The 23,028-nt window shown below is 41.7% G+C and overlaps 8 protein-coding genes and 1 non-coding gene across 9 annotated transcripts; 4 read left to right on the plus strand and 5 right to left on the minus strand.

The window, feature by feature from the left end:
- Window positions 1-212: 212 nt before the first annotated feature.
- Window positions 213-1,390, plus strand: LOC145699808 (uncharacterized). Its single transcript, XM_081777069.1, has 4 exons — window positions 213-376; window positions 425-681; window positions 730-1,068; window positions 1,112-1,390. Exons 1-4 carry the CDS (start codon window positions 228-230, stop codon window positions 1,363-1,365), a joined length of 999 nt encoding a protein of 332 aa, XP_081633195.1. The 5' UTR covers window positions 213-227; the 3' UTR covers window positions 1,366-1,390.
- Window positions 1,391-1,757: 367 nt separating this feature from the next.
- On the plus strand, window positions 1,758-6,132 carry LOC145698284 (uncharacterized). Its single transcript, XM_081775483.1, has 10 exons — window positions 1,758-1,989; window positions 2,037-2,272; window positions 2,324-2,662; window positions 2,706-2,907; window positions 3,231-3,448; window positions 3,512-4,299; window positions 4,344-4,715; window positions 4,753-5,198; window positions 5,241-5,688; window positions 5,732-6,132. The coding sequence occupies exons 1-10, from the start codon at window positions 1,835-1,837 to the stop codon at window positions 6,095-6,097; spliced, it is 3,570 nt and encodes a 1,189-aa protein (XP_081631609.1). The 5' UTR covers window positions 1,758-1,834; the 3' UTR covers window positions 6,098-6,132.
- Window positions 6,084-6,731, minus strand: LOC145697320 (uncharacterized). Its single transcript, XM_081774506.1, has 4 exons — window positions 6,621-6,731; window positions 6,406-6,579; window positions 6,252-6,366; window positions 6,084-6,208 (listed from the first exon to the last, which is right to left on the minus strand). Exons 1-4 carry the CDS (start codon window positions 6,663-6,665, stop codon window positions 6,168-6,170), a joined length of 375 nt encoding a protein of 124 aa, XP_081630632.1. The 5' UTR covers window positions 6,666-6,731; the 3' UTR covers window positions 6,084-6,167.
- A 75-nt stretch (window positions 6,732-6,806) lies between these two features.
- Window positions 6,807-13,292, minus strand: LOC145699807 (autophagy-related protein 2 homolog A-like). The gene is made up of 12 exons (XM_081777068.1): window positions 13,133-13,292; window positions 12,948-13,071; window positions 9,599-12,904; window positions 8,708-9,269; window positions 8,380-8,665; window positions 7,907-8,337; window positions 7,753-7,862; window positions 7,586-7,707; window positions 7,360-7,541; window positions 7,225-7,320; window positions 6,996-7,182; window positions 6,807-6,954 (listed from the first exon to the last, which is right to left on the minus strand). Exons 2-12 carry the CDS (start codon window positions 13,043-13,045, stop codon window positions 6,920-6,922), a joined length of 5,415 nt encoding a protein of 1,804 aa, XP_081633194.1. The 5' UTR covers window positions 13,046-13,071; window positions 13,133-13,292; the 3' UTR covers window positions 6,807-6,919.
- Window positions 13,293-13,363: 71 nt separating this feature from the next.
- On the minus strand, window positions 13,364-13,437 carry TRNAM-CAU (transfer RNA methionine (anticodon CAU)). The gene has a single exon. It is a non-coding gene; the product is annotated as a tRNA-Met (tRNA).
- Window positions 13,438-13,994: 557 nt separating this feature from the next.
- On the plus strand, window positions 13,995-15,116 carry LOC145698285 (uncharacterized). The gene is made up of 3 exons (XM_081775485.1): window positions 13,995-14,193; window positions 14,432-14,662; window positions 14,888-15,116. Exons 1-3 carry the CDS (start codon window positions 14,093-14,095, stop codon window positions 15,114-15,116), a joined length of 561 nt encoding a protein of 186 aa, XP_081631611.1. The 5' UTR covers window positions 13,995-14,092.
- Window positions 15,117-15,122: 6 nt separating this feature from the next.
- On the plus strand, window positions 15,123-16,500 carry LOC145699256 (uncharacterized). Its single transcript, XM_081776517.1, has 5 exons — window positions 15,123-15,246; window positions 15,490-15,668; window positions 15,708-15,874; window positions 15,949-16,104; window positions 16,309-16,500. Exons 2-5 carry the CDS (start codon window positions 15,514-15,516, stop codon window positions 16,479-16,481), a joined length of 651 nt encoding a protein of 216 aa, XP_081632643.1. The 5' UTR covers window positions 15,123-15,246; window positions 15,490-15,513; the 3' UTR covers window positions 16,482-16,500.
- A 343-nt stretch (window positions 16,501-16,843) lies between these two features.
- LOC145696468 (uncharacterized) lies at window positions 16,844-18,472 on the minus strand. Its single transcript, XM_081773513.1, has 4 exons — window positions 18,314-18,472; window positions 17,959-18,267; window positions 17,552-17,914; window positions 16,844-17,474 (listed from the first exon to the last, which is right to left on the minus strand). The coding sequence occupies exons 1-4, from the start codon at window positions 18,383-18,385 to the stop codon at window positions 17,385-17,387; spliced, it is 834 nt and encodes a 277-aa protein (XP_081629639.1). The 5' UTR covers window positions 18,386-18,472; the 3' UTR covers window positions 16,844-17,384.
- A 1,924-nt stretch (window positions 18,473-20,396) lies between these two features.
- On the minus strand, window positions 20,397-23,028 carry LOC145696142 (mitochondrial-processing peptidase subunit beta-like). Its single transcript, XM_081773132.1, has 8 exons — window positions 22,878-23,028; window positions 22,657-22,753; window positions 22,086-22,347; window positions 21,582-21,783; window positions 21,344-21,489; window positions 21,015-21,297; window positions 20,704-20,916; window positions 20,397-20,662 (listed from the first exon to the last, which is right to left on the minus strand). Exons 1-8 carry the CDS (start codon window positions 22,923-22,925, stop codon window positions 20,411-20,413), a joined length of 1,503 nt encoding a protein of 500 aa, XP_081629258.1. The 5' UTR covers window positions 22,926-23,028; the 3' UTR covers window positions 20,397-20,410.

A 23,028-nucleotide genomic window follows, 5' to 3' on the forward strand; every position in this document is an offset into this window, starting at 1 on the left:
AAATTATATGCTAAGGTGATCACACGGTGGTTTAGTATTGGCGAGACTTGGTTCGAGTTTATCGGAAAGATAATCATCAATCCATTACCAAAAGGGGACAGTAGCCGGTAACTCAGTAGGATATTGGTGCGCTAGGCGCCCTCTTTCGGCGAAATACGTTTATAAATCCCCAGTCAAACGCCCAAAAGTCACATCCAACCTCCATTCCGAACATAAACGTTTTTCCGATGAAACTCAGATCTCGCAAAGCTGATACTGATGAAGCTTCAACTTCTACCCCGAAAAAAGCCAAACTGGACTCTTTTGAAAGTATTCACCCAGGCATGTTGGTTTCTTACGGAAAATTCGGAAAGTGCTTCGGATCTGAATGTGATGGGTAAGATTTTAAAACGAAATTTCACAAAAAAAAAATATTAAATTTTAGAGTGCCGATGGCAACGGCAGATTCTGAAGTCGACAACCGACGATTCTGCAGACAATGTGCAGAGAAAGAGGGTCCGTTACTTGGACGTTCGAAGTGGTGGCATGAATATCTAACCTACGATCCTTCGGATGCTGAATTCAAGTGCCCTGCCTACAATACTGACGGAAGCTGCAAATCACTCAAGGTATCCTTCGAGGACTTCTATCTCGGGTCATGCTGCCAACCTGCATCAACATGGTTGATTCAAAATAAGAAAGGTACGAGATTTATTGTCAAAAGAATTTCTATTCATGCATAATTCTTAGGACAGGAGAAAAAGCTGAAAACAATTCGACAATTCTACGACTCGCAGACTAAAAGAAGTAACTCAGCAAGCATGGCAGTCGACCACAAAAAGAAGGATCTCTGGAAGGCAGAACGGAAGCTGAAAGAACAAAGAAAGAAGCTCGAAGAGATGAAGAAGCAGATCGAAGAATGCGAGAAATCTGTAGCTGAAGAAGAAAAGGCTCTGGAAGATGCACGAAAGAAAGCTCGCGACGCAGATGAAAAAACGGAACCATACATCAAGCGATACAAGCAAGTGCTGTACGAGTATCATTCAGTTGCTACCGAGCTCTCTCTCGATAGTGAACGGCTACTACCAGGTATAAACCATTTTTTAAAATCCACTTCTATAAATTTGATAAGGGAACAAGAAGGACGTATGTGGACTCTGCAACGAGTACTACAACGAAGAAAATCGAAAATCAGCCTTGGCTAAATGTGGACATACTGCTTGCTCCAATTGCCTTTTTATGCGAATTCACTTTGAGGGACGTTCCTGTCCATTCGGCGACTCGGAGAAATGTAACTCCCATTACACACCGTATTACCACCGCTATCATTATAATAGCGATGCAAGTGCTGATGATAACGAAGGGATAGTCACATTGTACGACTAGCTTGACTTCTGAAAAGAATATTATTACTGTGATAATAACTTGACCCTGCGACTGAAAACATTAACTAATGATAAACAAATAAATTACTTAGTAAAACAAAAAAGTCTGTTTTTATCATAATTCAAGGCTATAATTTCAATCAGTACTCAGACAATATCTACCAGTAAACGGTTTGATTTAGAAGTTGAGAGTTGTATATCAGTAAGCAAGAATTTTGCTAAAAATCAGAGCTTTCTCCCTGTTCGTTTTCTTATCCAGTTTGATTCATTTGCGCTTTGAAATGAGTCGCACTTCGCTAGATCGCTTTTTGAGTCGAAGCGTGAATTGAAAAAAAAGATAAAATCTAAGGTTTTTCGAGAATTTGAACGAGAAAATACACCTAAGTACCTTTATTCTTGAAAAAGGCCATTTTTTCAGAGTGCGACTAAGAGAAGATTCAAAATAACTGTTCGCTTTTTAGAGAAAGCAAATGAAGCTCCGTGGAAGGTCTATCCTCGAAGAAGTCAACGATTCAACCCCGAAGAGAGCGAAATGTCGGGATCCAGACAACTTCGAAGAAATTTATCCTGATGCGATTACAGCATACGGACAGTATGGAAAATGTCATGGATCAGAATGCGACGGGTGAGTTTTCACAAAACTACTGATTTGTTAGTTATCCTAGATTTCAGCGTACCTGCGGAGACAACCGAAATAGAGGGCAAGAGATTGTGCAGAGCTTGTGCGAGCAAGGATCACGATGATCGCCAAATCGAGGGCAAGAAATTTGACAAGTCTGATGCCGAGTTCAAATGCCCGGCTTTCTCCAAGGCTGATAGCTGTAAATCCGAGAAGATCTCATTCGAGGATTTCTACCTCGGATCTTGTTGCGAGGAAGGTTCCAAGTGGCTAACAACGAATGAAAAAGGTAATCTTGCAATCGATAACTTTGAGTTCATTTATCTGATGATACTTTTAGCCAAGAAAAAGAAGCTTCAGGTGATCAAAAAGCTCTACGCCGAAGCAAAGCAAGAGCAACGGAAAGCCAAGCTAGAATCGGAAGAGAAAAAGAACAAAATCAAGAACATGCTGAATCTTCAGAGCGAACGAAAAATCAGGACCAAGGAGATTTTCAAGACGATTCTTGAAACAGATAAAGAAATTGAAGCGTCAAAGAAGGGCAAGGAAGACACGGAGGAAAAATTACGGGAGGCAGAGGAAGATTTCGACATTGTAGCAAAGCGGTACAAGCAGATCTCTTACGAGTATCATTCTGTCGCCAGCAAGAAAGATATTGGCCAAGAAAATGAAAGTGCAGGTAACGAAAATTTGCTTTCAACTCTATTCTAACGTTATTTTAGGCTATGGAACCTGCCAACAGTGCATGGAAAAGTACAGCGATGCTCGGCCTCGAAATAAATGTGTCATCCAACCATGCGGCCATGTTTTATGCCGAAGATGCCTTGATGAAGCAATCAACGAGAGCGAATGTTATAATCGAGGGCATTGTCCTCGATGTGATTGCCATTTTTACCGCGGAGAAATCATCACGATCTACGAATAGCCGTTTTCTTTCTGATCAAATTGAAACTGGAACATTGAAACTGTCGTTAATCGAGTGACAATCAAGACAAATTATGAGTGAGATATCTCACTCCGATATATCGGAAACTGTTTCATAATTTGCAGGAACCACCGGCGCTAAATAAACATGAACTCTGGTTGAAACTACCAAAAATGCAAATAACTAGACCAAATCCTCATAAATATCTGAATCACTGGCCACACAACAAACAAAGATTAGGGACTACATAGCTAGAATCTACCCTCAAAGATCAAATTATCATGTTTTGGCTTTTTCTTCAAGTCTCACTCGCCTTTGCCAGTGCGAGTAAGACGCAGTATCTTGTCGAAAGAATCAGTGAGCATGAGGTTGATCAGGCCAAATACAACCCGTTTGGTAAGAAGAAGAGTGGATACAGAGATATTTTCGATAGTGAAGGAATCATAGAAGAGTTAGCAAGGTTTGATGAAATCGGAATCATGAATGATAGAGCAGATCAGTGGAAATGTGGGTTAGAAGATGGATGGGAAGACAGGAATAGTGATTTAATCATAAAATTTTAAATAATATTGATGAAAAAGGTGAGATCGTTGAAAATCATAGACCTAAGAATTAACGCCTGGTACCAGTACGCCGATAGAATCAAGAACAACCACACTCTCTGGGATGGATATACTTTGGCTCTTCTCAAGAATGCCGATTTCAACAAAGACAGATGTATAAACGCTCTGAGAGCCTTTGACGATGATCTCCGAGGAGATGACTGGCTTAATGGAGCCCTGAACCCAGCTAAGATCATGTGCTCATCTTGGGGCTACAAAGGCGGCGAATTGAATCAGCCACAAAATTTCATCAAAAAGTTTTCCACTGAACCTATCAGCACCTTCCCAGCAAAAACAACACAGTGTTATTTTGCTCAACGTTTTGATGATAATGGAGACCTAGTTTACTCTGGTCAATACGCTCATGAAGCGACTTTTGGCGCTGTTGAAGCTCTAAGAAACATCGTTGCCAAAGGAGCAAGAGATTTTATTGAGTGTAGCAACGAATGTATAGAAAAAGGACTCGAGCATGGTTTCAACGAAACATCAGATGAAGTTAACAACTGCCCTACGACAAACTGTGGCTTGAAATTCACCACGGGCAAGATTGGTCTCTGCTACCCAGCGCAATGCACTCCTCTTGAAATTCTCCTTGCAAGAAGAAATATCCCCGCCGAAAAGTTTCCTGAGCTTCTTATGACCAACCAGGGAAATTTCAATGAGAACATGTTTTTCATGGAAGAAGAAAAGCCGTGGGTGCAACGGGCTTCGGATGTCGCTTGGGTTAATCTCAATACTGGAATAACAAGGATAACAAAATACGTTGAACCGATTTACAGAGTAACTCAGGCAATTAGAATCGAGAATTTCTTTGGCAAAAATATAATTTTTAGGGAGGATTGATTGGAGCCTCAGTTGTCTTGGGAATCTATGGACTGATGCTCCTTTGTGTAAGTTATTTCCCGAAGAGTGACTTCCAAATACTCGCTGCCTTCCACCTCCCGACGCATTATCAATCGATGGTCAGTACTTTTCGACCTGCCAAAGCTATTCAATGCATCGACGGAATTCGCGTTCTGTCTATCTGGTGGGTACTCATGGGACACATCATGTCACAGACGTGGAGCCTCCAAGACAATCTAGCTGAAGTTTCCTTGCGACTAAGAGATAGTAATTTTCTAATAGCTATAGTGAACGCATTACCTTCTGTTGATTCGTTTTTTCTGATGGGCGGCTTGCTTGTGTCCTACATTGGGACTGATAAGGTTGGTTTGAATATCATCTGATTTTATATTATTTAAGATCATCAAAACATCGAAAAGACCACTCGGCTTCATCGTCACCTTCTTCTTTAATATTCTCAACAGATGGATGCGTCTTGTCCCCGTTATTCTCTTAGGAATCTGGTTACAAACATCAATCTTTCCGCTGTTTGGACAAGGAATAGGACAAACTACTAGTAACATCATGGGTTCAGCTTGTCTACGTCTCAACATGTTTGCAAAAACGATATTCTTCGTGATGAACTTCTTTGTTGAGGGTTCGAGTTGTCTCGGACATGTTTGGTACTTAGGTTGCGAGTTTTGGTATAGTGCTATTTTTCCCATCAACGCGGCACTTTATGGGGTCCACAAGGCTCTAGGAATCACATTTACTGTGCTACTGAGCTGTTTTAGCATTGGATGGGATTGGTACCAATCTGCAATAATAAATGCAACTCCTTATCAGCAACTGCGACTTTCTTACTCGTATTTCCTGGATAAATATTTTTTTTCTAAATAATAATTTAGAATTGACACAAATACAATGGCCAATGATGTTTACACTCGCCCCTGGGCTCGTTATCATTCTTACGGCGTTGGAATTCTCTTTGGATGGCTTATTCTTTCAGAGAGAAAAGGAAATGGTTTCAAAAAATTCGTCAAAAATAACAAAATAGTTGGGTATATGACTGTTTTCGCTCTCTGGTGTGTGTCATTCTTTTTTCTCTACTTCACTATCTACTTTTCGACAATGTGCTTTCAAGTCGATTTTGTGGGGATTTGGGAGAATCGAGTTGACTTGTATTACGATGACAGTGATAAATGGGACTTTATTTGGGGCTGCTCCTCAACAAATCAAGGTTCCGCTGCCTGGAATGGTTTTCACAGAGCCGTCTGGGCATTTGGACTTGGGTTGTTGATTTTTCTTTGCGACTCTGGGTTCGGATTTATGATTAACTCCATCTTAGCCCACACCGTAAGTCGCCTCGATCCATCAAAAAGGAAAGATAAAATTTCAGGGCTGGATTATTTTTGCGAAGACATCGTTTGCTTTCTACATTGTTCACTACAGTCTAATCGTCATCTATCAGCAATCTCTCACAATGATGGTTAATGTTGATGAGTACTGGGTTACATGGACCTTCTTACATCTCATGACTCTAACGACTGCAGTTGCTGTATTGATTTACATAACGTTCGAAGTACCAATGGCAAAACTTTGGGGGATCGCATTTGGTTTCTTGCAAAGGCTAACTGCTCCGCCACGAAACGCAAAGACCGAAAGCTACAAGGATGATTCTATTGAAGAAAGCCCTCCAAGTTATCATTCAGAAGAAAGAGACGAAGAACTCGAGTTATCAATGCAAAAAGCTGAGAAAATTTGAACACTTCATTCCTGATTACACAATAATATATTGACTCCTAGATATTTTTCTCTTTTATTAAATTAACTATCTACGCACGGCCAAATGAGCTACAATAGTCCACAGGAAAACCTAAAGTAGAAAATATCACTTCGCCCTTGATATTCGATCGTACCTTTTTGAAGGGGAACCTGGTCGATCTGATAGTAGGTGTTGTACTGCTTCACCGGGACGTCGATAAAACAAGGAAATTCTGATGAGCTTCCAGTGTATTTTAGTTGGCAGACATGCTAGTAACACTTTAACAAACGCTTCCTTTTGCTTCAAACCTGATATGGGTATTCTCCTGCAACTTCATCTAAGGGTGGGTTGCATTCAATCTTGTTAATTGACGGATAGCACTGGAAACCGCCTTCTGGCACGAAAGAAGTGCCAATAATCGCATTCGAGAAAATCTTTTCCATTCCATTTTCCCATTCAGCGTTCCATAATCGCGGACATTGCTTTACTTATACAGGATTACAAAATCTAATCTTAGAATTACCGGTAATGCAAGCGCAAAACTAAGGAAACAGCTCACTATTTTCATCCTCTTTCTCTACTCAAACAATGGCCCAAGATATTTTCTCACACTAGACCTACCAGTGCTAATCTTCAATGATGGATAGCACAGGTCAAGGGCAGCTTGCTAATCTAACATACGTTCTTGTTCAAACTGCCCTGCTCTTGTAAATACACAACGGCGAACTTTGAATTTGAATTGAGTTGAATTTCAGAATTCTTGAAGAATGGTAAGATCAATATAAATCGAACAGAAGAAAATACAGAATAAATACTTTATCCTCAGTATTTATACTTATCCAGGTCATCTTGCATGGCTAGAAAGAAAATCAAGGTTTAAAAGCACTTTCAGAACTACCTTTTGGCTTTATTGTATTTCTAGCACCATCTAAAGCATTTTTCGAAGCCTTTGCAGCGAGAACTACAGGTTTAACAAGCGTTGCCGGAACAGAGCTAACCGCAGATCCAACAGCGCCTGCGAAGCCTCTCTGTTGCCATCCATCGCCTATGTTTTTCCCAACTTCCTTGTATTGCTGCTTGAGTCCCTAAACGTTTGGTTAAAATCAAGGCGTTAATATCGTTCTTACATCATGAACAACACCGTATGCGTTCGAAATTCCTTCCCTCAGGTCTGTAGGCTTCCTTCTCTGATCTTTCGGACTTTGGATGTTATTTGAAGAAACCTAAAGACGTTGAAATTGAGCGTCTCTCACTATTCTTACGAAGTCATGTGTAAACGAAGCGGTAAAGTCGATCCAGTCGAAGAATTTAGAAGAAAGTTCAAGTGCCGCGACAGCTGTAGAATTCGAAAAGGCAGAAGCACCCCGTCTCACACCCCGTAGAACTCGACCGTCGCGTTTGTAAGCTTCCACGGGAGCATTGAAGAGCTCAACAAAGCCAGATACTTCGATGAATTTCATAATCTAGTCATAGAATTTTTTGACTTACAAAGCTGGCGAACTGAATGAAGAGGTCCAACGCCTCCTAAGATCTTTGGAATCTGATTTCGCTTGATGTCGTTGCCCCAGTCGGTCAGAATATTCGTCAGAAGTCGTTCCTGGCCGAGAACTCTTAAAATCAAAGATCAGTACATTGCAAAAATGCAGATTTCAAACCCATTTCGATTGAGATATCTCTTCAGAGTCACTTGGCTGCAGTTCAACTGCCCCAAACCAATTAACAGGCCCAGAATCGTTCCATATTCACTTGTTTCAACTCTTTTCCCCTAGAAATACATATTGAAAGAGGTTTGGAGGAATATTTTCAAACCTGATAGTCGATTCGAATGCTCAAATCAGGAGAAAAGTTCACTTCTTTAAAGAAAATCTCCGGTTTTGCTTCAAAAGGCACTTCTGGACAATCCTCCTGGGCTGGAGGTGAGTCGCGAGGTAGCATCATTTCTTCTTGCATCGAAAATTGAGACAGTTCGTTGAAAAATTTGTACAGGTGAACTGCTGTATCCTGATCCAGGTTTATCTTTAGTGGCTGGATTGACACGCGGACTTTTGCATCTTGCGAGACAGAGTCATTTTGTTGCTCAGGATTCAGAAGAAGGAATTTAACGACGATTGAAGGGTTCATGTTTGGATCGTAAAGATGTCTGTCTCGACTCAGGAGCTTGTTGAATTGAGATGTAGCCACATAATCGACGATTTCAAGCTCTTCGATCGTTGCAGCCAATCTTTGTCGATAAAGTTTGTCTGGGAAAGATGATTATGAGAAATCTGAACATATTTTCTTACCTTCAAAGACATCGTGTCTCAATTTGAATTTCTTGACCATCAACTGGACCATCGTCTTCTTTTCTCTGGCCGAGTATATCTTTGGAACATGAATTTGATGCATCGTTCTGTCCATTCTCGTGAAGTCGCCTGACTGAAGAGTGATCGGGAAATCAGATCCTGCGAACATTTGCCAGGTGATGTTCAGTTCGCCGATACGGAATGTACTTGCTGGGGTTGGCATGTCTTTCGGGGGACCGAGCAAGTCTTTCCGCTCGTGTGGAACGCGGAAGAAGTTTTCTTTGATCTAATAAACATTACACACTAATTTTGAAAGAATAAAACGTACCTTAAATTCGTCAAAGTACCGAATCGACGGCTTTGACTTGTTCTTTAAGAAACCAATTCCAGGTTCAGCTTCCAAATCAACAAAATCGTCAAAGTCCTCGTCATTCAACTCGACTGAATCTTCCATTTCCTTGTGAGTCCGCAATGCTGAAGTCCTTGATTTCGTGTCCACTAAGAAATCATCGTCTTCAAGCGCGTCGAGAAGATCGTTTTGAAACTCTGCTTTGACGAGAGGAGTTGATGACGTCATCGACGATGTCGGGGTTGATACTGGTCCCGGATCAGAAGTTCTCGGAGTAGAAGGAGTATCTGATGTTCGTCTGGAGCGGTTTTGAATGACCGAGCTCGTCGAATTGGAAGTATCGCCAGAAGAAGACTCGAAATCTGGCTTGAAGTCACCCTCCTCAGCGACATACTGAATCAGCCTATTCAAGTAAGTGAAACTGTCGGCGCAAGTTTCCAGCGAAATATCTCCCCGAAGAGAAACATCAGACTTAACAGCAGCTTCCGGATCGATTCTCACGGATATTTCAAGCAGCTTTGCGACCAGGAGCTTGGAGTAACTGAAGACCATAAATTATAAAAATATTCTAACATATCGAATTTCTTCTAGCACTTTAATAATCACCGTTTACTCATGGGGAGTGCACTAGGGCAGGAGTTCAGTGATAAGTTTCTGATCTACAATCGCACTATGTCCCCTTAATCGATTGGAGGATAATCCCTGGCAATAGTCAACTGTACTTATGTCAGTTTCATGCCCTCCATACAGGCAAAATGACGACAAAAATTAAATGAAAGAAAAATATTAACGGGCCGAAAGAAGGGTTACGACTGACAGACCATTAATCTTAGCTTAAACCTACTTTAGTCAGTGTTTCAGTTCTCTTACCAGTCGTTCTTGAGATCGATGTTTCGATGAGATTCTCCGAGCTGTCTCCTTGTCATGTGAACCGCGATATACTCTCCGATCATGCTCAACAGGACCTTGTTCGAATTGGGTCGGAGAACTGTGGAAAGCGTGAAGTTATCTATCGACAGTATTGCACATTCAGATGTGTAGAGTGGCCGATAATCGAGGAAGATATCCTTGAGAGAGACGTGAAGAGAGGTGATGTACGCAGGCGGTTCGTATCCCACTGGTAGCTCTTCTTGAACATTGAAAAGAATAGCAAGATGTTCCCACGGTGCTTGGCCAGGTTTAACCATTCGATACCTAACGGTTGTATTTGACAATCCAACAGCAACGGTATAATGAGCAAGACTTCTCGAGTCTTCTTCATTTTCCAATTTCAGCGAGACTTTGAGCATCGGATCCAGCTCTATCTCGCTCTTTCGCGGCCGATGAAAGTATCCAGCGCTCTCTTCGAACTTCGGATACACCCAGCAGGTAAATTCTGCGCATTGATCTGGTCGATGTTTTATTGAAAGAGTCTGGGCGGAAATGTAGATGTAGTCGGCGACGCCTGATAGATATTTTCCTGCGAAGATCAATTTGAAGTCAGAAATATCAATCAGAATTTCAGGCCCGGGAGAGTTATTTGTTTGTCTGCAATTGAGCACTACTTCACCTTCTTCTATATCTAGTTCGATTGCTATGGGAGTGGGTTGAGAAGATCCAGGCAGCGGAGTTCCCTTTTTAGCTCTATGTACAGGTGGTAGCTCGCTATCGTCTTCGTCATTGTCCAAATCGAAGAAAACCTGTTTCGGTGCGTGAACTTCTACCGGAGAAGCAACTGTTACCGGCTTCCACATGGCCAAATCCCAGGCAAGTCGATTGAATAGTTTTTCATAGAACTTGTTCGACAAGAGATCGATCCGAACTTTTGGAAATGTGAGCTTTACGAAAGTAAGCGAAGAGTCGTAAAGATTGCGACGGAACTTTTCGAGCTCAATGGCATCTGCTGGCGCTTCGACGGATTGACGGTAAGTTTCGTCGCCATAGGAGGTTCTTTGGGAAGAGAAAGGCGTTTGTGGCGTAGACTGGGCGTACTGATGGAAGGACGAGTACATTGAATGGGCAATTTTAGAAGCGACGGGCTTCGTTTCTACCAGAATACTTGGAAAAACTATCGTTCGTCCATCGTCATTTGACGATATTTGAATACAAGGAGGCGTTGATAAGTCCCACTCGTCGTTGAGAAAGAAAAGCTGGACATCTTTTATGGATAGGTTGACTGAATTGGCTTTGGAGATCGAGACTGTGAGTGAATGTAGATCGACCTTGAGAATTTCATCTCGAACGCGTCGCTGGTACCACGGCGCTCGATGAAGCTCATCTCGACGATCGGGAATTGGAATGCGCAGTTTTAGGGATAGGTCTTGAGCAGAAACGTTGATTTCCATGCTAAGCTTCCTCTGGTCGGGGCGGGATAGGTCTGCAATAAGAGAATCGTGCGATTGTGGATCTCTACGACGGCCGGACTTTGGAGGCTGATAGGAAAGTACTCTTGAAATTCTGTCGATAATTGACGGATCGAACTCAAAATCAGCTCGGCCGAGCTCAAGCCTCAGGCTCGACCGTGATCTCGTTTGGGAAATGTTCACTCGAACGCAGTAGCCATATTCGGGCAGTGATTCAAGAAGGGACTTTTGCATATCTTGACGAAACTTGAGAATGGGAATCTGAAGGCCTTCTTTTTGCTGGTCGGGGGCGAGAACTGAGCCATTGTAGAGATGCTCCCAGATCCAAAGTTGACCCATTTGAGCGTGTAGTTGCAGAGCTTCGCGTTGATAGCCAGTAAGGCCGCTTTGTTGCACAGAACCAGAAAGAGGAAAGGCAAAAATGGTCAAACGATCGGATTTAGACATGTTGTGAATTTCACTGGCGATGTCGGCCATCGATCGATTCACTAGCCCAAAGCTTTGTAATTCACGCATCTTCTCAAAGTGATCTTGCGCCATTTCGCGCATAGTATAGTCACTCACTGGATCGTTGTGCAGAACAGTAATGGAAAGGGAGGATACCTTGAATGAATATTGATATCCTCCGTAATTCGGATCCACTTGGTTTGCTAAGAAGTTATTTCTCCTCCCACCCGAAGCTGTGGACGAACCAGATTGAGTCATTTGCGAAGACCCCATCGACGGTGCAACAGAAGTAGCTCCAGAGCCATACATTGAGTAGAACTGCGGCTCCTGGCTTCCAGGCTGGAAGTGCATGGGCTTTTCTTCTTCATCTGTATCGCTATTCTGATCGACGTCTTCGAAAACTTGCTCTTCGATTTTTCCGAATTCGTCGTAGTGAATCGGTCGCGATTGATGAGCGCTCTGCGATTTAGGAGCGTTTGTTGGCTGCGTTAGTTCGTTGATAAGATCCATTATTGAATGCACTTGAGATGGAGAGACGAAGAAGCAAAAGGGTTGGAAATTCGCGTCGAGCCAGAGCTTCGGAGCATTGACCCCTGTGCGCGGTTGAATTCGCACGCGAACTTCTTGCGTTCCCATAATTTCTCCGATAAGTGCGAAAGGATCTGCCAATGCTTCCATTGGATCGCCCGAATCGCAAGATTTATAAGAACCGGGGCTGGAGGGCGGCGATTCTGGGGCAGGACTTCTCCCTTTCTGCGAAGAATGGTCGCTCTCCGACGCTGAATCGCCGGGCTTCTTTTTATCATGCCAAAACGTCGCTCCGGAAAGAGAAACCTTCTTCATATAAATACTCGTTTTTCCTTCTTCTTCAAGCGAATTGTCTTTTCCATCATTTTGTTCATCCGAGTACTCAATTTTTTTGATTCTGATTTCCATCCTCGTCAGATTCTCTTCCTTTCCTCTTTCTACTCGCAACACAGTGTCAAACAGGCACACTTTTACCCTCGCCAAGATATTTTCAATATACTGAGCGAGGGAATCAAGCCCTTCTGTTTCTTCTTCAGTGTCTTGAACGACCTTTTCTGCGATTTCAATCGAAGTCGTCATCGTGCACGCCGTTTGAAAGAGACTCTCGCACATTCCCTGCATCGTTGGTACTTCCTCAGCCATTTGGATGGTCAACTCGAGTCCGCGGAGGGTTAAAGTACAGGATTCTTTCATCAAGTTGCTCCATGGAATCTCGACTTTTATATTCCTCACAAATCCGTCGAGAACTTCTATCGGGACGCCAACGGAAGCCAGCTGATCATTGAGACTCGACAGATCAAGGTTGAGATTCGAAACTGATCCAGTTCCATTATACAGATCAACCGAGAGCTGCTCAAGTCTAAAAGAAGGAAATGCAAGGGGAAATGCAATAATTTCTATACCGAATGCGTTCTTGAAGAAAATCGCCGAGATAGTGCTGCAAAATGTACCGACATCCGCGCTTCTTGATGCTCTCCGGCCAAGGAAACCATTCCAACATCTTTCAAAATACTTGTTCTTTATCAACTTCATCACGGATTTCATTTTGATCTTATGAAGAAATTTTTGACAAAACGAGAATCCATTCCTTTCTCTATCCTTCTACCATTTCTTTTTGCATGAAATTTATGTTGAATTTCTCTTTCTTCAAAACTCGATCGAGTTTTTACTTCTTCGATTTTTCGATTTTGAGTCTCATCACATGTTTTGGCCGTGGCAGACGGTTCAGACTTGCCTCATCACAGGACGGCTCAAGTAAAAAATTGAAAACTCGAGCGCGCGCGCTCATTGGCTGGCGATGGAGAGAAACGAAAAAAGCTGCCCTCTGTGAGGCTCGAACTCACGACCTTCAGATTATGAGACTGACGCGCTAACCAACTGCGCCAAGAAGGCAGGTGAAAGCTACCAAGGATGATGTTATTATAAAATACAATATAATGTATAGATTCTAGAGCAGGCTTCTTCGACTTTTGAAACACCTGGTTTAGTTTAAATTTACAGTGGGTTGCGCAGGTACTGCACCCTTTGTGATTGCGTCGTTGCTGCACCCTTCGCCCGCAATTTTTCTATTGTTTCTTTCTAGACTTGCTCAAAGTGATTGCGTGACTGGTGCACCCTTTACCCGCTCTTTAGGGGTGCATTACCTGCGCAACCCACTGTACAAGATCTTATTTTACTGGTGATGCGCTATCGTTTCGATCTACTACAAAATAAGATATTATAAATGTCAGACTATGACTTGAATCTTCAATAATGATTCCGTGAATTCGTTAGTCTAAAAGAAAATTCCCCGTTGAAAGATAAAGGATCTTTCTTTGGAAGAAACTATCATAACTCTTTTTTTGAACGGGTACACTTCATATGATCATCCCCATAAAAAGTACGCATACCTCCCGGGACCCTCGGAATTTGCACCTAGGCGGCTTTGTACGTTAGCCAAGGGTGTGAAAGTCACAAACCTGCCCGATGCAATGATTTTCAAGCGCGCAAGAAGTAAAGAGAGCCCCTTTTATCTGGAATATAAGGAGTCCCTTAGAAAGTCCGCGAGATGAAAACTTCTGCGTTTCTTCTTTCCGCGGCGAGAGCGACCTGCCCGGAACAATGTGCCTGCGAGGGTACTGTTGTTGACTGCACTGGCGCCCAAGTTCAGTAAGTAAGCGATTTCGCCGACGCTACCTTCAAGCTAGAATTATTTCCAGTCACTACGGTTTTGCGAGTTGAGGTTCTCGCTTTATCTGCTTTTTGCTGGAGACATAAGAAAGCAGCCAATACTGCCAAAAACTGAAAAATATATCAACTTTTTGGAATCGGTGCTGAAACAATACTCAAAGATCTTAAGCTTTTGGCAGATGAAATTTTCTCTCGTCAAAACTAATCGTTTTTGCAGGTACATTTCTGAACTGGACTTTCCATCAGATGTGACTGAAATCAACTTGTCCGACTCCTCTCTTTCTGCTTTGAGAAGCTTCGACTTCAACGGTGATAATGGAGATTTTGCAAATCTCGAGACTGTCATCTTCGACAACGCTGAAATCGAGTACATCGACGATTCTGCTTTCGCATACTTGCCGAGTCTGAAATCTGCTTCGTTTGCTGACTCTTCTGTTTCATATGTCAGGTAGGAAACAGCTCGTACTATTGCTTGAAGCGAAGTTTTTCCCAGTCACTACGGTTAATTGATGAATAACTATCAATTTATCTGCTTTTTGCTGGGTACACCAAAATGGGCTTATACTCTCGGCAAAGTGACCTCCATCGTTTTGATCGTTTTTAAAGTTCCAAACAACTGTAATTGAAATATCAAATATTTCTTTCGCTGAAAACGGTTTTAAATTGATCCTAGCAAGAAGGCATTCTACGAATGCGACAAAATCGAGAACGTAGACTTCTCAAATACGAATCTCAAATATCTTGACGCGCACTTTCTCATCTACGCGGATAACTTGGAATCGCTGAACGTAGCTGGAGCTGCCGAGTGCGACTGCGTCAACAACTGGATGAAACTGTCAGGAAAGGTTGTCGATGAGTTACCTGCTGTCAAAATGAAAGTTCTTCCTAAGCCACCTTTGTAAAGACTTCGATGAAATCATTTCCGGTTACGACTGCGAAATTAACCTTGATGATGCTTCAAAATGTGCGCCAAAGTCTGTTCTTCCCGATTACGTGTTCACTTTTCAAGAAGGTCAGCCAGCAACTGCAATTGTAAGTAGTGATACTTCCTATTAGCTTACCTTTGCCACCCAGCTATCAAGGCTTGACGATTTTGAAATAATCGTTCGAGTTTGCTTTTCCTGGGGAAAATAATAGATTGCTTCGAGTTTGACTATTGAGTCGGAGAATGTGTGAATGATGAAAGTGCATATTTCTTCGAATTTCTATAATTTTTCGGATCTCAGTCTTACAAATCTTTACTTGTCGATAACACGATTACCTTGAGTTTTCTAGTGTTTCATCGTTGGTTCCGACATAATGACCATCGACGTCCAAAACGGTGGAAAATATCGAGGACAGCGAATCAGCCTTTACAATGTCGGAATCGAAAACCACGACGAGTACACTTGCACAGCCAATGCTCTCAATCACGAGTCTGTTCAGAACTTTTTTACCATCAATGTCATCTCAAGGTGAGCTTCCATCTTGAGCCTCATTTTTCATTGATCTAGTGAGGAAGCCAATGAACCAACTGCCGATGATGCGAGCACTGAAGAAGAAGTAGTAGAAGTTGATGATGATGATGATGATGAGAATGAGGTTGACAATGCACAAGAAGATAACGATGATGATGAAGACGCAGAGGAAGTCATCGAAGAAAGTGAAGACAATGAGTCAGGTTCGAACTCAAAACGCCTTCAGGGCTAGCCACTTACCAACCAACCAGTCGCTCTCGCTTACCAAAAAATTAAGAGGACGATGAACCTAGTGAGGTCACATCAGAAGTTCTCTCCACAGAGCGACCAGACGAATTGGAAGTTATCTCAGAGGACCTAACTGGTAACGACAGCGAATCTTCTGAAGAAGATAGCGAAGCAAGCTCTTGGAAAGATGTTAGCGCTAATACAGGTAAAATAAATATCAAAATGAGATGATAACCCAGATCTCTCCCCCGCCGACTTTCCAAGTAGTCGTTTGGGTTTTCAAAATCTGGGGACAAAAAAAAAGATTGATTTCAAGGTGAATCGTGAACGTATTCTAAATTCACTCGGGTTCCAATCTAACAAGCTAAAACTTCAAGCTCTGATCATAAACATTAACATCAACTTGTAGCATGTCTGTTCGGCGTTCTTTGCGAAGAAGGAAGCTCCGAAGGAAGCTCAGAAGGCAGTGGTTACGACGGTAGTGGCGATACGGCTGAATACTCGTCAGCAATTTCTCTTCGATTCTCCTCCATGTCTCCAGCTTCGCTTTTGCTTGTACTCCTCGTCGCTTGCCTTCTGTAAATAAAAAATAGCTTGTCATCCTTCATCAATTCTTCTTCTTCAAAAGAAACCAAAGAGCATTTGTGTAAACAAAAGAACTCTTACGAGAGCTACTTCAGACAAATTTTGTTCATTCAGACGAGTGAGACAAATGAGCGGTGCAATTTCGAATATTTCGCTAGCCCAGAATTATATCCTTGTGATTCATATTCCGCGCCCGTAACCTTACAAAACATCTATCACGAGCCATGTGACGAGCTCTTTAACAACGATAATGAGTATATGACGTGAGTTGCTCGGCGTTAAAAAACATAACACCAAAAGTTCAAAATTTCCATAAAAGTCTGTTCTGACGAATGAGCGAAATAAGCCGGGAGATCAAGTTTGTTTAAAAATCACTTTATTTCAATAGATCCAGCAGTCGAAAAGACACAGTGAGAGTACAGTATAAATATGTTTTTAATTAAATGCGATGAGTTCCGTAATTTTATTATGGAATGAAGTAATCACAGGGAGATTTAATAAGCTTTAAATTTTAGCGTTATTTTATTCTGGAAGTGGATATTTGAAATAAAAGAAATGAAAAATTTCATATTGCAAAGACAAGAAATTTTAGCTGAGCAAGACGAGAGAACATATAAATTTGCTTTTCGTTTTAATTAAAGAGCGAGTAATTAAACGAGTCAAATAAAGTTTGCAACACTTTTAACGGTTTTCTTTAAGTTTTCAGGATATGTATTTCAGGATATTATTTTTTAAAAATAAAAGCTTATTTAAAAGCTAGTTACTAGCTGCTAGTTGATGTTAACTTTAAATTTTAAAGTTTAAAATCAGAAGAACCAAAAAGCAGTCGTATCGTTAAACGATTAAAAAAGAGCTTGACTTATTTACTCGATGTGATATAAATATCTGTAGCGAGTAGTGTTAGCATTCAGAGAGGGAGAGACGTCGGAAGGCCGGTAGACGAACGGATTCAGAGTTTTCATCGATCGACAGGGTACGGATCAGGGAGCGCTGAATTTTATCGTTAGTAACCAAATTCGGGCATTCAACTGACTCATGATACAGACTTATTACAAAACTGTATTTACCTGCATGATAGTCGGAACAGTCGGGACTGAGAGTCGTCTGTCCGCCTTCTGTCGGAGTCTGAGCGCCTCGAGCTGATCAGGCTTCTCGTTATGGAGAAAGTTGCAGCGGCTGCCGTACGAGCAAATGCCCGTTTGGTGGAAGGTCTTGCAGGGGATCGTCTTGAACTTGGGGTGCTTAGTCACCTGGCGAAGTTCGTCGATGCCATGAGCGAACTGACACTTGTCCATGAAGCGACACTCGCCAGTTTCAGTGAAGCGCTGGCACATTTCCGTTTTGTATCGAGCAGTGTTGAACTTGGTTCCGTAGAGTGGTCCTGGAGTGGACAAGGATCGACCACGGTTGCGCACCATCTCCAGCATATGCTAATGTAATCGTAAAAAATGACTTTCTTTATTAAAATCCTTACCTCATCATCTTCCACTGAATTCTGACTGGCTGATGAGCTGCTGCCGCTTATGTTAGTGTTCGCATCGTCAGAAAAGTGATCCAGCCGCTCAGCGTCGTAATTCTCGCGGATAATATTGCCAAGTGGGCTGCCCAGGCGGGAAGTGTAAAGTCGGGATGTTGGATTCTTCTTGACGTTCTCAATGGACTGGCGGAGGTGGTTGAGCGGCTCGGAGAGCTGAGTGAGAACAGCAGCAGGTTCCTCAAGAAGCTGTCGACCCAGTTGACGGAGTTGCTGGACGTCGATTTCGTCGTTCATTTGCTCGAAAACCTTACGGATAAATTGACGATCTCTGGTATAAAAGCTAAGATCTTACCGTCATGGTTGGTTCTCTTGTGGATTGCTCTTCTCTTTTGAAATGCCCGAATTCGCTTCTAGAAATCAGCATGCAAGCTTTGGCAGGGGAAGAAAGTACTTTGGGCGAAGCAATTAAATAAAAAGGATTTAATTATTATTTAGAAAAGGCGTTTAGATATTTTTTATTTTGAAGGTTGTTGGTTACGGTCAACCATGGAAATATATACGAGCGTTTTGCGACTCAGTGGCGCCGTCATCCGAAGCGCCGCGACGCGACCCATTCTGTATCAAGCGCAGCTTCAAAGGAAAAGAGCACCTTGAAATTTCTTCTTGTTGTGCTTTATCGGAGATCAGACTTTGTTGGTAATAATTGAAACGCTTACGTGTATCGGAGGAGAATATTCTTGTAGCCTTTGATCATTCAGTATTACTTATCGCTTTAGTACGCGTCATCCGTTAATTCATGTATGCAAATGCTTACATGTGTTTTTATGAAACTAAGGAAATAACCCAAATCTCAATAAAAGCATTAAAAATCAGTATTTAACCAAATATTCAATCGGTTATTTAAAAACGTTAAATTTAAAGGTTTGTAAAGCAAAAAAACTTATTCAAAATTACCAGTGTATTTTGATTCTCATCAACGTTTGTGAGTAAAAATCTGCAGCAATAAAAGGTCCCGTCTTCAAATTTACAGAACAAATGCATGTGATGTGTCGCGGACAGCTGCAAGTGGGGCCGAGATTGGTAAACCTTTTTCTTCATATTTGCTCGATGCAAATATCCTTCGCCACCAAGACCGGGTCATCTCCTGGAGAGAAGACTACTGCGCGCGATTTTGATGAGTGATAAGGGTCGCCCGCCGAGTTTTATTGGACTAAAAACGGCCTGTAGGTAGTGGAGGAAATACACTAACTTTTGAGCTACCGTAAATATAATTTGCTGAGCGGTGTTGATGATAATTCCAATTCGTACACAATTAAGGTATTTCATTTAGTGGTGCTTTCTGAATTTGAACCAGCCGGGGCTCATGATAGCACTGCTCGAGCGGATTTTCTTTCACTCGAAACTTGGCTAAATTGGCGTTTGAAATCGTTCTTGATTTCGGATTTTATGAAAAGAAGCACAGCTTAGAAAACGAGTAGGATCTTTTAGGACTGACAGAAAATGGAAAGAAGGAGAAGGAAAATGATTGAATTTTAAAAGGAGTCACGAGCTAGAAGAATATTAAACATCGATTATATTACCAATTCTTACACTTTATTGAATCATGACTGGGAATTTCTTCCCTGTATTTGAGCTTTCTATAGGTACGAAGATTTTTTATTGAAAAAAAGAACTTATCGGAAAAGCTTTTATCGCCAAATAAATGTGCGCACTAAACGATAGCAATTTGCGCGTTTGGAGTAAATTATCAAGTTGATATCGCGATTGGACGATATTCACTCTTAGTGACATATTTGTACATTTTCAGCGTCGTGTGCGTTCTACTGATAAGAAAGAGAGCTGTTATTTTCCGCGCTTTCATCTACTGATGAGATTCTTTCGTCTGCCTGAGAGGTATCTTACTCGCCTATCAGTAGCTCGGGCCATTCTTTGGATACTCTGAGAACGAGCAAGATGGGATTTCTTTCTTTCGTCACGAGACTCCTGAACGTTCTGCGAAATCTCCGAATAAACACTTTCTGCCTTCAACCCAGTAAGCACTTTTAGCGGATATTTTTTGCTGCTATCGGGTTCAATAAACCTTTTTTCGTTATTCAAAGAGATCCAATGGGCCGGAACACCGTCTTCTCATTGTGCCCAGATCCGGGGAGAATTCAGCCCTTTTGTCAAAAGTCAACATTGACTATTTTTTTTCTGAAACATAAGCCCCTCGAGCGTGAAAAATTTTAGTCCTGAAAGTGGGGACAAAGACAAATAACGGCTATTATGCGCGAATTAGCGCAATCGCGTCCTTTTCCGGATAAGGGGGAGCTTTTTAAACATTGTCGACCTACAAAAACGAGCTTTTTTGAAGCATAAAAATAGGCTGCAATTGGGTCAGGCATTTTCAATGTTCAAAATTTGAAAATTGAATGGATTTTGTAATTTTGAAGAACTGAAGTTTATTTGCCTAGTTTCTCGCTGTAATAATATTTTTACAGAAAGCTTCTTCGTGAACTTTTTCAGGATCATTAATTTGGGGAACGTCAGGGAAGATGGGCGGCGTGTGATCCAGATTTCCAAGCAGGGCGATGCATTTCTCCTCGCTGTCAATGATTTGGGTGACGCAGCGTTTCACGTCCTCGCGGGTGATGTTTTCGATGAGGTATTCGGTTTCGGGGTAGTGAATTCGACGGTTGTATACCAGCAGGTGACGGCCAATCTATTTTTATTAAATCTTCTGACTTCAATTTCCTGTCCTACCTCATCAGCAACGGGCTGAGTTCCGTCAATGCCAAGGCAAATGTCCGTGAAAAGACTTCTCTTGGCATTCGAAAGTTCCTCGTCGCTGAGATTCGTGGCGATTCGTTGTAATTCTTCATGGAAAGCTTCGACCATGGTAGAAGCCTTGTCCAGTTCAAAGGCAGTGAAAATGAAGCCGAAGAGGCCCTTATCATTGTATAATGACATGTAAGCCTGAAATTCCACATTATTACTTTGAAGAATAATAAAATTTCAATTTTAGAGAGCATGAATGACAGTGGATGATCGTCAATTATTTCTACTTGAGTTACTTTGAAAGTACTGCTTGGATCGATATTCTGCATTTTCTTGACGAATGGCGATGTGAAAAACTGGAATCCGCCAGATCCATGCATGAAGACACCAATCAGCTTGGCGATTAAATTCATGGTTAGACAGTCGGAGTGAGACCAGCCGCAGATTGGGTAAGTAACGCAGCCGACGAGCGTGTCAGAGCCTGGTTTGTGGTGGCGGATCTCGCAAGAGTGGAATGGTGTATCAACGCCCCAGAAATTTGCATAATGATCGGTTCTTCCAGCAGGAAGATTCGCCTGTCTGAACGTCAATCGTTTGATTCGGAATATTAGATTGCTGTAATTACCGCTCAAAAGTAGGCGTTCCAGGGCCGATGTAAGAGCCCCAATCATCAAAATACTTCCCGGCGAAATCGACAACTTGCTCATGATTGACGCCACCCGTCCCGACAAGGACCATTCGCGAGGGATGATAGTGCGTTTTAATGAAATTCTGAAAAAGGAAAATTAGCATGTCTTCGCGTCAATAAGTGAGAATTGATGTGTCGATTCACGAAATGAATTAAATTGCGATTTAATTATTACCTGGATGACATCTTTTGTGATGGCATTTGAAATGTGGAAACGCGTGCCGAGGATGTTGTAGGAAAGAGACGAGTCGGTGAAATGGCCATCGACACCACCGAAACAGAAGGCATGGATGTAATCGAAGAGCACTTCTTCGTAGTTTGCCAGAATATCATCGTACTCAGCTGATATTACGCGTCGTTCGATTGCGATAGCAGATCTGTAAAGATATGGTTATTAAAGCTGTCAAACTTCAAATATAACAATAAAATCAGAGCTTAGTTAAAAATTAAAATATCATCAATAAAAATGACTGCTGGCTCGACCGGGCCTGTGTAGAAAACTTAAGTCACGGGTTAGAAAAATCAACAGTAAAAAGCCGCGCTACCAGTTCATGTCTTTTTTTTAATTCCAGCGTAGAGGCTTTTTATTAGAGTTTTTTCCGGACCCTGACCCAGGTTTTCCTCACAGGTTGCAGATCCCATCGTCCTTGAATTCGAGATCAGAGGCAAAGAAGTTTACCTTGATAAATCAGGTTTTTGAATAACATCAGCCAAGATCTCCACTAATTTCTCGGTATTATCTCTTCTTCCTTGAAAATAATAGGACGTATGCTCCCTCGAAGTATAAGCATTTAATAGAGTTCCAGTCGCTTCTGCGTATTCGGAAAGCTCGTGCTGCGACATCTTCTCGGATCCCTTGAAGACCAAATGTTCGAAGAAATGGGCCGTTCCCATTTCTTCCAGTTTTTCGTAGCGAGTTCCACAGTCGATCCACAAACCAACTAAAGAATCGTTTGTTGCTTTTATTCTACGCTTAATTTAAATTGTTTCCTAAAGGCTGAAACATCAAAGACAAACATTATCTAATAAAATTGAATAGAGCTCATAATGAAAGAATTTTTACAGCGTATTTGTTACAGCTTGTCTGGGCAATAAATCTACTATCTTTCAGTGCTTTTCAATGCGATAAGAGAAAGATTCTTTTGAGATAGAGAAATCGTCATTCAGGTAGTATCATTTTTTTATTCAATTATCAACATATTCGTTTCGTGACTACATCTATCTCATACAAAATCAATTAAAGACATTACCGCAAGTCGTTGGTAAACCCATATCTTCTGTTGCTACCCGAAGTCCATTTGGAAGGGTGGTTACTTTTGTGTCGCAGTAATTTACCAGCTGTTTTGCCTAAAAGAATCTGTAGATTAAAATTACCAAAGATTAAATTTCTTGGAAATTATCTAAACTTGAGATTCCAAGGAGAATTTTTATCAATAAATTAGAAATTTTCGATTAATTTTTTTTTTTGAACCTGCGCAAATCTTCTTCTTATCGGGAATTGTTTTACTCTTCTAATCATCTTGCCCGAGATCACTTCAATCAGCTGTTTTCTTCAAGTCTCTCAAGATTCCAAAATTGTGTCTTAGGGCGTTTGAGAAAAACGAGGCTCGACCAATCGGCGC

Source organism: Oikopleura dioica, chromosome 2 (assembly GCF_907165135.1).
Source record: "Oikopleura dioica chromosome 2, OKI2018_I68_1.0, whole genome shotgun sequence".
Taxonomy (NCBI): Eukaryota; Metazoa; Chordata; class Appendicularia; order Copelata; family Oikopleuridae; genus Oikopleura; species Oikopleura dioica.

Coding starts and splice junctions, on each gene's coding strand:
- LOC145698284 (XM_081775483.1), top strand. CDS start 1,835: ATGAAGCTCCGTGGAAGGTCTATCCTCGAAGAAGTCAACGATTCAACC. Junction 2,273..2,323: donor GCTAACAACGAATGAAAAAG/GTAATCTTGCAA, acceptor TGATACTTTTAG/CCAAGAAAAAGAAGCTTCAG. Junction 4,300..4,343: donor CGATTTACAGAGTAACTCAG/GCAATTAGAATC, acceptor TATAATTTTTAG/GGAGGATTGATTGGAGCCTC.
- LOC145697320 (XM_081774506.1), bottom strand. CDS start 6,665: ATGAAAATAGTGAGCTGTTTCCTTAGTTTTGCGCTTGCATTACCG. Junction 6,580..6,620: donor GTTTTGCGCTTGCATTACCG/GTAATTCTAAGA, acceptor GTATAAGTAAAG/CAATGTCCGCGATTATGGAA. Junction 6,209..6,251: donor CCAGGTTCCCCTTCAAAAAG/GTACGATCGAAT, acceptor TTTCTACTTTAG/GTTTTCCTGTGGACTATTGT.
- LOC145699808 (XM_081777069.1), top strand. CDS start 228: ATGAAACTCAGATCTCGCAAAGCTGATACTGATGAAGCTTCAACTTCT. Junction 377..424: donor TTCGGATCTGAATGTGATGG/GTAAGATTTTAA, acceptor ATTAAATTTTAG/AGTGCCGATGGCAACGGCAG. Junction 1,069..1,111: donor TAGTGAACGGCTACTACCAG/GTATAAACCATT, acceptor AAATTTGATAAG/GGAACAAGAAGGACGTATGT.
- LOC145696468 (XM_081773513.1), bottom strand. CDS start 18,385: ATGCTGATTTCTAGAAGCGAATTCGGGCATTTCAAAAGAGAAGAGCAA. Junction 18,268..18,313: donor CAAGAGAACCAACCATGACG/GTAAGATCTTAG, acceptor TTTATCCGTAAG/GTTTTCGAGCAAATGAACGA. Junction 17,915..17,958: donor ATTCAGTGGAAGATGATGAG/GTAAGGATTTTA, acceptor CGATTACATTAG/CATATGCTGGAGATGGTGCG.
- LOC145699807 (XM_081777068.1), bottom strand. CDS start 13,045: ATGTTGGAATGGTTTCCTTGGCCGGAGAGCATCAAGAAGCGCGGATGT. Junction 9,270..9,598: donor ATCGATCTCAAGAACGACTG/GTAAGAGAACTG, acceptor TATGGTCTTCAG/TTACTCCAAGCTCCTGGTCG. Junction 7,542..7,585: donor TCATTCAGTTCGCCAGCTTT/GTAAGTCAAAAA, acceptor AATTCATCGAAG/TATCTGGCTTTGTTGAGCTC.
- LOC145696142 (XM_081773132.1), bottom strand. CDS start 22,925: ATGATTAGAAGAGTAAAACAATTCCCGATAAGAAGAAGATTTGCGCAG. Junction 20,917..21,014: donor ATCCAAGCAGTACTTTCAAA/GTAACTCAAGTA, acceptor GTGGAATTTCAG/GCTTACATGTCATTATACAA. Junction 20,663..20,703: donor CTCAGCCCGTTGCTGATGAG/GTAGGACAGGAA, acceptor TAATAAAAATAG/ATTGGCCGTCACCTGCTGGT.
- LOC145699256 (XM_081776517.1), top strand. CDS start 15,514: ATGACCATCGACGTCCAAAACGGTGGAAAATATCGAGGACAGCGAATC. Junction 15,669..15,707: donor ACCATCAATGTCATCTCAAG/GTGAGCTTCCAT, acceptor TCATTGATCTAG/TGAGGAAGCCAATGAACCAA. Junction 16,105..16,308: donor AGATGTTAGCGCTAATACAG/GTAAAATAAATA, acceptor ATCAACTTGTAG/CATGTCTGTTCGGCGTTCTT.
- LOC145698285 (XM_081775485.1), top strand. CDS start 14,093: ATGAAAACTTCTGCGTTTCTTCTTTCCGCGGCGAGAGCGACCTGCCCG. Junction 14,194..14,431: donor TGCACTGGCGCCCAAGTTCA/GTAAGTAAGCGA, acceptor TCGTTTTTGCAG/GTACATTTCTGAACTGGACT. Junction 14,663..14,887: donor TCTTCTGTTTCATATGTCAG/GTAGGAAACAGC, acceptor AATTGATCCTAG/CAAGAAGGCATTCTACGAAT.